This window comes from Phyllostomus discolor, chromosome 3 (genome assembly GCF_004126475.2).
Source record: "Phyllostomus discolor isolate MPI-MPIP mPhyDis1 chromosome 3, mPhyDis1.pri.v3, whole genome shotgun sequence".
NCBI classification, from domain to species: domain Eukaryota; kingdom Metazoa; phylum Chordata; class Mammalia; order Chiroptera; family Phyllostomidae; genus Phyllostomus; species Phyllostomus discolor.
In genome coordinates, this window is record NC_040905.2 from 102661577 (window position 1) to 102674017 (window position 12441).

General features: G+C 39.5%; 1 protein-coding gene across 5 annotated transcripts in view; it reads right to left on the bottom strand.

Moving 5' to 3' along the window:
• Positions 1-12441, bottom strand: part of MRTFB (myocardin related transcription factor B) — a 202685-nt gene that overhangs the window by 33148 nt on the left and 157096 nt on the right. For all 5 annotated transcript variants that reach the window (XM_028529974.2, XM_036020917.1, XM_036020918.1 and 2 more), the window contains one exon: positions 1610-1747. In XM_028529974.2, coding sequence (XP_028385775.1) covers positions 1610-1747 — 138 coding nt within the window. The remainder of the gene's footprint in view (positions 1-1609; positions 1748-12441) is intronic.

The window sequence follows — 12441 nt, forward strand, 5'->3', positions numbered from 1 at the left end:
CAGCAAGGAACCTGATGACAAAGGAGGGGACATAAACTCAAGAACCAGTATTCCTCAGACCAAATCTGCTATTACCTATTAGCTGGTAGGCAACATGCTTATTCTCTCAGGAAGTGAGGGTGGGAAATAGCTTTCCTTATAGAAAAACCCAAAGAATTGTGGTCTCTTTCCTAATATGTACTTGTTCTTTCCTCCACTAGTATAGTCCCAGGGTTCCCTTCCCAACCCCTGAACCTCACATTCTTAAGCAATGCCTCTTGCCCTAGAACCGAAGCCCTCCTTAAAGACAGACACTAGCAAATAGCAGAATTTCAAAGATTAGGAGAGGCAAAGGACAAACTCATAGTATCTGCAGGGAAAGATGGGTTAGCATTCAAACCCCTTTTGTGCCATTAGTGGTGCATGCTTGGGGATGTGGGAAGAGAAGGTATGAGCTGATTTTATTGAAACAGTTGCCACTTGCCACCCTCTGGAATTTCTGGCTCTAATACTAAGCGATGGAAGACAGTGAAATATACTACTAGATGCCCTTGAAGCCACACAGACTCGGTCACATTGACAAAGAGAGCCAGGAGTGGGAAGAGAACCTTCTTCCAAGAAGGTTCCAAGGACAGGCCCAGGGACAGATGGACATGAGGAATGCACCAGGCTATCTGCCTCTGAAGACGCCTGCAATGGGTTAACTGAGAAGGCAGAAAAAAAGCTGGACTGGACTTCAGGAGATTGAGGTCTTTCCTGGTCTTGTCACTTTTTTACTGCTTTGGGTCTCGGTCTCCTCATCTGGGAGGTGGATAGAGGGTTAGCTCGCTCTTTAACATTCTTTCTTAGTTCTGAAAGTTTGAGATTTATGTTCGGCCAGTTTTGGCAAAAGCCACATCTGAAATGATTAAAATTATTCTGCAGTTTATCTACCACCCACACTTTATTTAGCAGTTCTAAGTATACTTCAAAAAACCTTAAAAAGGTACTATATATTAAACATTTTGATCTGTCCTGGGACTTATTCTAACTGAATTATTTTGACCAAGTACAATGCGGGAACACTGCCACAAATCTGCAGCTTATCTAAGAACAAACCAAGCTTCATCAGGCCAAATCTGCTAAACCAAAAGAAGTATTTGCTTCTATAAAACCTTTAACCTATCGTGTAATGTATCTGGAATACCACTGTGCTAAACCTTGTGTAGAAAGTCCAAAATTCATCTTACCGCTAAAGGCATCTGTTTGTGAGGTTCAGGATTCCTGTGAGCCGTGTGAAAGCACCTCCGTCTCACCCTACCTCCCTTCGTTCTGCTCTCGTGGCTCGATGGGAGCAGAACTGGGCACTGCTGAGACAGTGACCCCTACAACCTTTCTCACTGCCCCAACCATTTTCTACAGACCACACGTGTGCTGTTCTGCGACTATAGCACAATAGGTCACACGTTGAAGGTGGCAGTTGCAAATTTTAGGGCCTGGTCTAGCAAGTCCTCCCATCATTTTGTTTTTAAGGCTTCAGGCTAAAAGACAGGCTGGGCAACATGGACACGTGCCTTTGTCTTTCCCAGGGGGTGACAGACAACAGTCCCAAGTAAAGACACCCAAACTAGTGCACATGCAGGGTACCCACCTTCACCAGTGCTGGCCCAGGCTTTGTTGAGGACACAGTGTTTATAGGGACCACAGGAGCTGTGGACCTTGTGGGGGGCTGATCCGTAGTAGCAGGAGTTTTCAAGAATTCAGGAACTACTGGGGACACTGAAGTAAACTGGTGAAAAAGGCAGAAAGGGAATAATCTGTGACATAAATGACAGTAAAAATAGAAAAACCAGAATTATAAGGTAGTGACTTCACTTAAAAGTCTAGTACAAAAGAAACAAAAGGAAAGTATATTGTTATAATGTGCCTTACCTCCATGAAGCCAATTATTTAGTCTTTGCCTCAACAGTATTGGAAAGCTAGGACTAGACTGACTATCTGTAGTGTTTTCTCAGAAATATGGTCAGAATTGCCCTTTTTTGGCAGAAAACAAGAACAACAATACATGGTATTCATTAGATTTTTCTTGTCAAACAGGTCCACTAACCCAGGCTAATTTAAATGTCATCTTTAGTCTTTGTTACAGGGCCTGATGTGTCTCCTCCACCACACCCAGACCCACGGTCAGGCCGGGTCTGGTGAGAAGCTTCCACTCCCTGAGGTCCACTCCATGCTTGTGTCCTTAAATGTGCCTTACAGCTTACGTTCCTACCTCCAAACCCAACTAGTACTCCCTAACTCTTTCCCCTGTTCTCACAATGAAGAAAATTTGAAGAATGTATTCTGGTAAGATTGACTTGTTTCATTGACAGTACCTTCACAGTCAAAGAGCAAGACGCTAATTTGTTACCTGGGCAATTAATTATTCAATCTCAATTTGGAGTCATATATTAACAAAGGAAACTACAGAAAGCTTTTTGGGTTTTTATCAACCACCTAAAAACCTATTCCCATTAGCAATTTACATTAAGTAGACGTTAAGTATTCATCTACTGGAAAGAGATATTACTATTGCAATAAATTAGTTAAATGTTGCCTATCCATTACTACTTGGACTTACTATCATCAGCCTTATCTTAAGGAAAAACATGCCTTTATCACTTACACTTCTCTGAACAACTCTCAAATTCATCGCACCAATCAAAATCTGTTCTCTTGTTGAAATACTTGGGTTTAAAAATAGCAAATTGTATTTTCCCTCCTTAAAATAAATGACCTGGGGGGTCAGAGGGCTATTAGCCACAACAAATATGAAGCTTGGCGCATAGTAGCTACTTAATAAATATTTAATGGGTGAATGGAAATTCCTTGTGGCTTCACTCATGCTAGGTCACACTCTCAAGCCTGCTGAGACTATATGTGTGTGTGTAATTAATTGTGCACGGCCATGTCAGCACTCTCCCTGAGGTCTTTTCTTTTGCCATTGATTTTAGCTTTTAACTAATTATCAGTAATGTAAATGTCGACAATATACAAGACTGGCCTTTCTAAAGATGGTTATACTCAACTTAATTTTCAAACAGAAATGAGAGAACTTATCCAAAAGTTTTGATACCTATGTTCCAGGCTGACTTTTGCCCCTAAATAGCCCTGAGATAGCCAGCTCCTCAATGAACCTCTGACATGAAGTAAAAGATGACAGCTAGCTGATCACTGCTTTAAGGGATAGGGTTTTATGTTATTTGTTTTCCTTTCACTTTGCATAGTTTTAGGAAATGAGGATACTTATCCCTGGGCCAATTTTCACATAGGAGAAAAATACTCCTAGGCTATTAAAAAATTGGCATATGAAGTAGAATCAGATATTTGAATTTTAAATATATATTTCTTTGCAGATAAAATCTACTAAGCTGGCAAGCTATTTTACCAGTCCAGATCTCACTGGCTCATTTGATAGTAATGATGCATCTGATGCAATCTGAAAAATAACCCAGGAGCATGAATGTGGTAGTAACTGTAATATTTATAAAAATGCTTTGCCTATTATTTCTAGACCTTGCCTAATTGACTTCAGCCTTGACTACCGACATTCTCCATTGAATACCTCTTTTGGTATTTCAGTGTGACTTCGTTATCCAGAAAACCACACACTCCAGCATAACACCAGACGAAGTCAACTGAGAAAGCAGTGATTACCTTTACCTAATTTGAAAATAAATTCTGGCTTAAAAAGGAGAACTGTTTAAACTCTGATTTAGATTGTGCCAGTCCTATTTATGTGTCTTAGAAAGGACTCTCCAAAATCCTGGATCATATCTAAATGTTAGGATCCTAGTGGCTGGAGCTACCAAAATAAATAATTAATTTATTAAAACCTAGATATTAATGCTTCTGAAATGATAGTATTCTAAAAAGGATTGAGAGACTATCCAAGCAATAAAAATACTATACTGAATTTGTTTCACAGTATATTGAACAGTATATTAAAAATCTTAAAAGAATGCTTTAAATATGTTTAAATTGCCACTGAGACCTAAGTTCACCTTATGTATTATCAAAATTATATCTGAAAATGGTTCAGAATCTTTTCTCCAAAGAAACAAAAATGCTGCAAACTTTGCTTTGTTCTCCTGGATCTGGTCACTGTTCTCATCACAAGTTATAGGTGTCAAGATTACCAGTTCTTTAATTATCATCATGAAAGGATATGTAAGGAAAAAACTGTTTAACAGTGGATATTTATATGTTAAATACAAAAGAAAAAACAGAGCAAATATTTAGGCTGACTAAAGTTTTATAACATTTCAGGTCTGCACTGGTTCCTTCTGAAAGGATGATATTACTTGCCAAGGACCAATCATTGTTGTCTGGTAAGTTCCTTCACTTTCTTAAAATATATTTTATTGATTGTGTTATTATAGTTGTTTCATTTTTTCCTCCCCTATATTCCCCTCTGCACTGCATCATCCCTCTCACCATCATTCCTTCACCTTAGTTCATGTCCATGGGTTATACATATAAGTTCTTTGATTTCTACATTTCCCATACTATTCTTAACCTCCCTATTTTGTACCTACCATTTATGTTTCTTATTCCCTGTACCTTTCTCCCCATTCTCCCCCCTCCTCCTCCCTGTCTCTGATAAGCCTCCATGTGATCTCCATTTCAGTGACTCTATTCCTGTTCTAGTTGTTTGCTTAGTTTGTTTTTGCTTTAGGTTCAGTTGTTGATAGTTGTGTTTGTTGTCCTTCTACTGTTCATAGTTTTGACCTTCTTTTTTTAGATAAGTCCCTTTAACATTCATATAATAAGGGCTTGGTGATGATGAACTCCTTTAACTTGACCTTATCTGGGAAGCACTTTATCTGCCCTTCCATTCTAAATGATAGCTTTGAGGGATAGAGTGATCTTGGATGTGGGTCTTTGCCTTTCATGACTTTGAATATTTCTTTCCAGTCCCTTCTTGCCTGCAAGGTTTCTTTGGAGAAATCAGCTGATAGTCTTATGGGAACTCCTTTGTAGGTAACTGTCTCCTTTTCTCTGGCTGCTTTTAAGATTCTCTCCTTCTCTTTAATCTTGGGTAATGTAATTATGATGTGCCTTGGTGTGGTCCTCCTTGGGTCCAACTTCTTTGGGACTCTCTGAGCTTCCTGGACTTTCTGGAAGTCTGTTTCCTTTGCTAGATTGGGGAAGTTCTCCTTCATTATTTTTTCAAATAAGTTTTCAACTTCTTGCTCTTCCTCTTCTCCTTATGGCACCCCTATGATTTGGATGTTGGCATATTTAAAGTTGTCCTGCAGGTTCCTAAGCCTCTCCTCATTTTTTTGAATTCTTGTTTCTTTATTCTGTTCTGGTTGAATGTTTATTTCTTCCTTCTGCTTCAAATTGTTGATTTGAGTCCTGGTTTCCTTCCCATCACTGTTGGTTCTCTGTACATTTTGCTTTATTTTGCTTTTCATAGCCTTTACCTCTTCCTCTATTTTGTGACCATATTCAACAATTTCTGTGAGCATCCTGATCACCAGTGTTTTGAACTCTGCATCTGATAGGTTGGCTCTCTCTTCATCACTTAGTTCTATTTTTGGAGCTTTGACCTGTTCTTTCATTGGGCCATATTTTTTTTTGTGTGTTGGTGCACCTGTTACATAGTAAGGGGTGGCGCCTTAGGTATTCATCAAAGTAGGGCAACACATGTGGCTGTGTTGTGGTGCAGTATGTGGAGGAGAGGTCTGAGGGGGAACAATACCGCTTGTTCTGCTTTTGGCTGGCTATCAGTCACTTCCCTCACTACCTATGAGCAAATTGGACCATTCTAGTGCTGATTCCCAGGTATGGGTTTGTGTACATTCTAGGACCATGTGGGTCTCTCCAACAAACTCTCCTGTGAGGTTGGGAGTTTCTCCTGCTGCCGCAACCCCCACATATTTTTACAGTCAGAGGTTTTTGAGGCCTTATTTCCCCACACTGGAACTCTGGGTTGTGCTGTCTGTCTTGCTCCCCAGTTCTTCCTCCTGGTTTATCTGCATGTAAATGTGGGACTGCCCAGTCTGCCAGCTGCCTCCTTGATCTCCCTGGTCCTCTAGCCACTGCCTTGCTGTGAGTCCTCTCCACCTTGGCTGACTGTCTCCACCCCTCCTACCAGTCTGGATGAGTGTTTCTTCTTTAACTCCTTGGTTGCTGGACTTCCATACAGTTTGATTTTCTGGCAGTTCTGGTTATTTTTTGTTTTTAAATTTGTTGTTGTCCTTTTGGTTGTGTGAGGAGGCAAGGTATATATACCTACACCTCTATCTTGGCCAGAAGTCCCCTGGTAAGTTCCTTTTTTATTAGAATTCTTTATGCAATTTCAAGGGATAGAAACTAGGTAAATAAAAACAAGGTTTCTTTGCGTCGTTGATTTAAAATCAGTAAAAATGTGTTGTTAATTTAGAATGCAGCAGAGATCTTAATTATACTGATAATATGCAAATAGATTCAAAATGCAACTATTTAAAAAAAAATGTTTCCATATGCCAATCTCCAAATAAAATGAGCACTAGTCAATGAATGACATGAATATAAATCAAAAACATGAGCTTCAGTTAATAGATGGATGTTTTATGTAATGCTAGCTTTGTTAAAACATATCACCTAGAACTGACCACTTGTTTATGTAATATATAATTAGAAGTTTAAACACTTCATTTTTTAGAACAAGTACTTAAACATTAAAAGTGAATTAACCCATTAACACAATATCTAGTGGACAGGTAGTTGTTACTTGATTTCTTGATTAGTTGTGAGGTATCCTCCTCTTGTAAAAAAGTCTCTTAAAAACTGTAGTAAAATAGCCCTGGCTGGCGTAGCTCAGTGGATTGAGTGCGGGCTGGGAACCAAAGTGTCCCAGGTTCAATTCCCAGGCAGGGTACATTCCTGGGTTGCAGGTTATGACCTCCAGCAACCGCACATTGATGTTTCTCTCTCTCTCTCCCTCCCTCCCTTCCCTCTCTAAAAATAAATAAAATCTTAAAAAAAAAACTGTAGTAAAATACAGAACATAAACTTTTCCATTTAAACCATTTAAAGTAGATAGTTCTATGGATTTAAGTACATTCACATTGTTCTATACCCATTACCTCCAACAGTCTCCAGAACTTCTACTGAAACTTTGTACTCATCAAACAACTCCTCAGTCTCCCCTCCCCCGCTCCAGTGCCTGGCAACTGCCATTTACTTTACATCTCTATGAATCTGACTGTTCTTGGTACCTCATATAAGTGTAATCATAGAACATTTTTCATTTTGTTGCTGGCTTATTTCATTTTGTATAATATCCTCCATGTTCATCCATGTTGTAGCATGTATCAGATTTTCCTTTTTTATTTATTGATTTTAGAGAGGGAGAGGAAAGGAGAAAGAGAGAGAGGGAGAGAGAAAGAGAGAGAAAAGATAGATAAAGAGATAGAGGTAGAGACAGATAGATGATAGAAAGAAAGAAAGAAACAAACAAACAAACAAACAAAACTTGATTTGTTATTCCACCCATTGGTTGATTCTCTTATGAGCCCGGACAGGAGATTGAACCAGCAACCCTGGCACACCAGGATGACACTCCAACCAATCAAGCCACTGGTCCAGGGCAGATTTTCTTTTATTTTTTAGGCTGAAAAATATTCCACTGGGTATATATACCATATTTTATCCATTCCTTTGTTGATGGATGGACATATGGGTTGCTTCTACCTTTGGTTATTGTGAATAATAATGCTATGAACATGAGTGTATAAATACCTGTTCAAGTCCCTGCTTTTAATTGTTTTGGGCATATACCCAGAAGTAGGATTGCTGGATCATATGATCATTCTATTTTAAATTTTGAATAACTACCATACCATTTTCTATAATGGTTGCACCATTTCACAATCCCACCAACAATGCACAAGGGTTCCTTCCAGTTTCTCTGCATCCTTGCTGACACTTGTTAATTTATGTTCCTTTGGTAGCTTAATGGTGTGAAGTGAGGTTACAGCTCCTTGTGGTTTTGATTTGCATTTTTTTTAGCAATTAGTGATATTGAGAATCTTTTCATGTGCTTATTAGCCATTTATTTATCTTCTCTAGAGGAATATCTGTTGTAGTCCTTTTTAAAATAATTTTTATTGTTGTTGAGCTGTGTGAGTCTGGATATTAACCCCTTATCAGATACGTAATTTGCATATATTGTCTCTCATTCTGTGGTTTGCTTTTCACTCTGTTGATAGTATCTTTTGATGCATCAAGTTTTTAATTTTGATGAAGCCTAATTACCTATTTATTTTGTTGCCTTGTTATCCAAGGCATATCCAAGAAATCACTGCCAAATCCAATGTCATGAAGCTTTATCCTACGTTTTCTTCTAAGGGTTTTATAGTTTTAGCTCTTATGTTTAGCTCTTTGCCCATTTTGAGTTTTACTTCACATATGGTGTTAGGTAAGAGTTCAATTCCTTTTTTTTTAATGTGGGTATCTAGTTTTCTCAACACTATTTATTGAAAAGACTGTCCTTTACCCATTGAGTGACCTTGGCACCCTTGTTAAAAATCATTTGACCACATAAATAAAGATTTATTTCTGGGCTCTGTATTCAATTCCATTGGTTGATATGCCTGTCTTTACGCCATTATCATACTGTTTTGATTACTATAGCTCTGTAGTAAGTCTGAAATCAGGAAGTGTTAAGACTTCTAATTTTGTTCTTTTTCAAGATTGTTTTGGCCATCTGGGGTCCCTTGAGATATCGTCATGGTTTTTAGGATACATTTTTATACTGCAAAAAACTGTCATTAGAATTCTGATAATTTATTCAATTTATAGATTGCTTTGGGCAGTACTGACATCTCGACAATACTAAGTTTTCTAATTCATAGTCATGGAATACTTTCCATTTATGTGTCTGGTTGATTTTTTATAGTGCCTCTTTTCTCATTTCCTTTGTGTATATTCTATAGCAGTGGTCCCCAACCTTGTTGGCACCAGGGACTGGTTTCGTGGAGGACAATTTTCTCATGGTCTGGGGCACAGGGGCAAAAGGGGTAGTTTTGGGATGATCCAAGTGCATTACCTTTATTGTGCACTTTATTTCTATTATTATTACATTTTAATATGTAACAAAATAATTATACAACTCACCATAATGCAGAATCAGTGGGAGCCCTGAGCTTGTTTTCCTGGAACTAGACAGTCCCATCTGGGGGTCACAGGAGACAGTGACACTTGAAGTGTGTTGCTTATGTCCAGTCTATTCCATAATTTCGTTTTGGTTGCTGTCACTGCAAAATACCCTTCTTCGCAAAGACAGGATGTTGGATACAGAACCAGGCTTTTCAGTGCTTTTGTGACAGTCTGAGGATATTCTGCCTTGACTTTAATCTACATTGCATGGAGATTTGAAGTTGTCTCAAACATACTTTTAAGGCCACTGTCATTTGTGATCTCAACCAGTTGACCTTCCAGCATGGACAAAATCGATTCACCTGGCTTATTCACAAATGGGTTGTGGATCCATTTCTTTCTTCCCAGTTCAGGGGTCTTTTGTGGTTTGGAAGTGATTTTCAAACTCTTTTGAAAGCTGAGATAGGTGATTATGCACCAGCTGGGAGAAGAAGGCCACAACTCAATCTCTTTCAAAATCTCTGCTAATATTTGACACACGTCAAAAATCCCAATGTTCACTTGTTGCCCCCATAATTCCAGTTTGGCTTTGAATGCAGCCACTTATCTGCTGACTTGAACACAGTTGTCATTCTCCCCTGAAGTGACAGATTGAGCCCATTGAGCAGGTTGAATATGCCACACAAGTAAGCAAGTTTTGTGACCCATTCTGTGTCACTGAGATGTGCTGCCAGTGGTGACTGTTTTTCTAAAAGAAGTCTCTGGAGTGGCTCTTGTTACTCAGAAACTCTGGCCAGTGATCTACCTTTAGAGAGCCATCTCACTTCTGTGTATAAAAGAAGACGTGTGCTCTGCATCCATCTCCTCACAGACCTGCATGAACAGGCTTCAGTTAAAGGCATCATGCACTTTAATGTGGTTGATAATTTTAATCACATCCTGCAAAACGCTGTTAAGTTCAGGTGACATTTTTCGGCTAGCCAGTATTCCTCCATGGATGACACCGTGCAGAGAGTCACATTCAGAAGCGAGCTCTTTGACCCGAGCAGTGAAACCAGAAAGCCGTCCAGTCATGGCAGCCACCCCACCCGTGCATATACTGACACAAAATGACCAATTCAGTTTTCCTGATATGTAATCATTCAAAGACTTGAATAGTTCTGCAGATGTGGTGTTGGTTGGCAGCAAAAGTGCACATAACATATCCTCATGCACACCCTCCTGAAAAATATATCGCACAAAAACAAGCATTGTTGCCTTGTTGTCAACATCGGTAGACTTGTCAACCTGGATTGCGTACCACAGTGACTCATTAATCCTCTCTAATGGTTGTGCCTCAATATCCTCTGTTATCTCATCAATTTGTCTAAGTTATGGTGCTAGCCAAAAGAGGAACACATACCAGCTTTTGAATTGCAGCCTAAAAGTCCTTAGCAGCAGGCAGGATCAACTCTTCACCAACAGTAAAGGGCTTCTTAGCTTTAGCAATGTGGTTATGAGTTTGCAGTTAGCCACTAAGAATGATGCTGTCAGTGCAGACATTGACGAAGTGGTGGCAGTCAATAATTATCTGTTCTTCATATTTATGTTTCTTTGTTTTGAAAAACTCTGAAGGTTTTTCTTTTAATGCAGGGTGCTTGGTCTCCACATGGTGAAGCAGTTTTGAAGGTTTCACAGCTTCCTTGGATTACCAGTCACCACATATTATACAAAGTGGGCTTGGACAATGTGAATCACCTGTTGCAATGAACCCATAATTTAAGTAGGACTCTTGGTATTTTCTTTTAAATGCAGTTTTCTTTTTGTTGGCAGCCTTAGAGTCTTCAGCTGTCTCATCATTGGGTCTTCCTCCCCTTTCAAAGAAGCTCTGCAGTGACATTGTTTTTTAATCATTTTGGCTAGGGTTAGCTTGTGCGCTTACCAAAACTGTGACTGAGACAAGTGTGCAGTGTGGGAAAGAGTTACAGATGGAAGTGGTAAATAAAAAATGGGCAGGCCACGAGAGGACTAAAATAATTGTTGGATTCTGACTTAAAACCTTCCACCAGATACAGCTGTATAATTGAAGTACATCAACTCACTTGCCACTATAAAGCCTGCCATCACATGCAGCTTAACTGTTGCTTGCCACTCACTGACAGGGTTTTGATATGAGTTTTCAAGCAATTGATTTGTGCAGTCAAACCTCTCTGCTAACAATAATCTGATTTGCAGCCACTACCCAGTGCTAGTGTCACCGCTTCAGCTCCACCTCAGATCATCAGGCAGTAGATTCTCATAAGGAGCGTGCAACCTAGATCCCTCGTATGCATGGTTCACAGTACGGTTTGCGCTCCTATGAGAATCTAATGCTGCCACAGTAATGTGAGTGATGGGGAGCGGCTGTAAATACAGATGAAGCTTTGCTCGCTCACCTGCTGCTAACCTCCTGCTGTGCGGCCTGGTTCCTAACAGGCCACCCCTGCTGCATAGATATTATCTTTGTGGTTACTTACCATGGGGGTTACATATAACATCCTAAAGCTATGACTTCTATCTCATATTAATACCAACTTCGGCTACATAAAAAATTTCTTTAGCTACATCCCCCCACTTTGTATTACTGATTCACAAATTACATCATTATACAATGTATCAGGCAGCCATTAACATAGACATAATTTTGTGTGCATCTGATGCTTAAGTTATATAGAAAATAAAAAGTGGAGTTACAAAAAAAATTACGTCCCAGGTGTCTGTGGGTCTGCAGTCCCTCTAAGCAGTCCCTCGGAGTTTCATATGCCATGGCTTCTGTTAGCTTGAGATCCAAATCATGCGCTTTTCCCTGTCTGCGTGCTGAGTCAGATAAAATGGAAACCAGTCCCTCTGGCAGCCCACAGACAAGCCAGAATGATGCAAACAAGTTCTTCCCTGCTCCTTCCATCCTGGGGAGGGAAGTGGGTAGTGGGCCACTTCTTTCTGACTATGCATGCTGGGAAGGGGGTGGGCAAAGGGTGAGTAACAACGCCATGACAATTTCTACTTTTTTGAATGTGGCTTCTTCTTGATGGGGTGTTGGTTTGGCTGGTATAGATCACTACCTGGTTTTCAGAGCTCTTACAAAGTTTTTTTAGTCAGTCTATAATTTAATGTCTCTGTGGGAGAATGAGAGTCTCCACCTTCCTGTTCTGCCATATTGTTTATAGTGAGACTTTCTATCACTTGTGAGACAGTGTTAAGCAGGAAATATATGCACAAAAATCTAAAATGAGAGTCTATTTATTTAGTACTTTTATATTTAATAGTTCTATTATAACACTACAACAATTAATGCTGCAAAGCAGAAGGGTGATTAGTCAGAGTATCACCAACCTA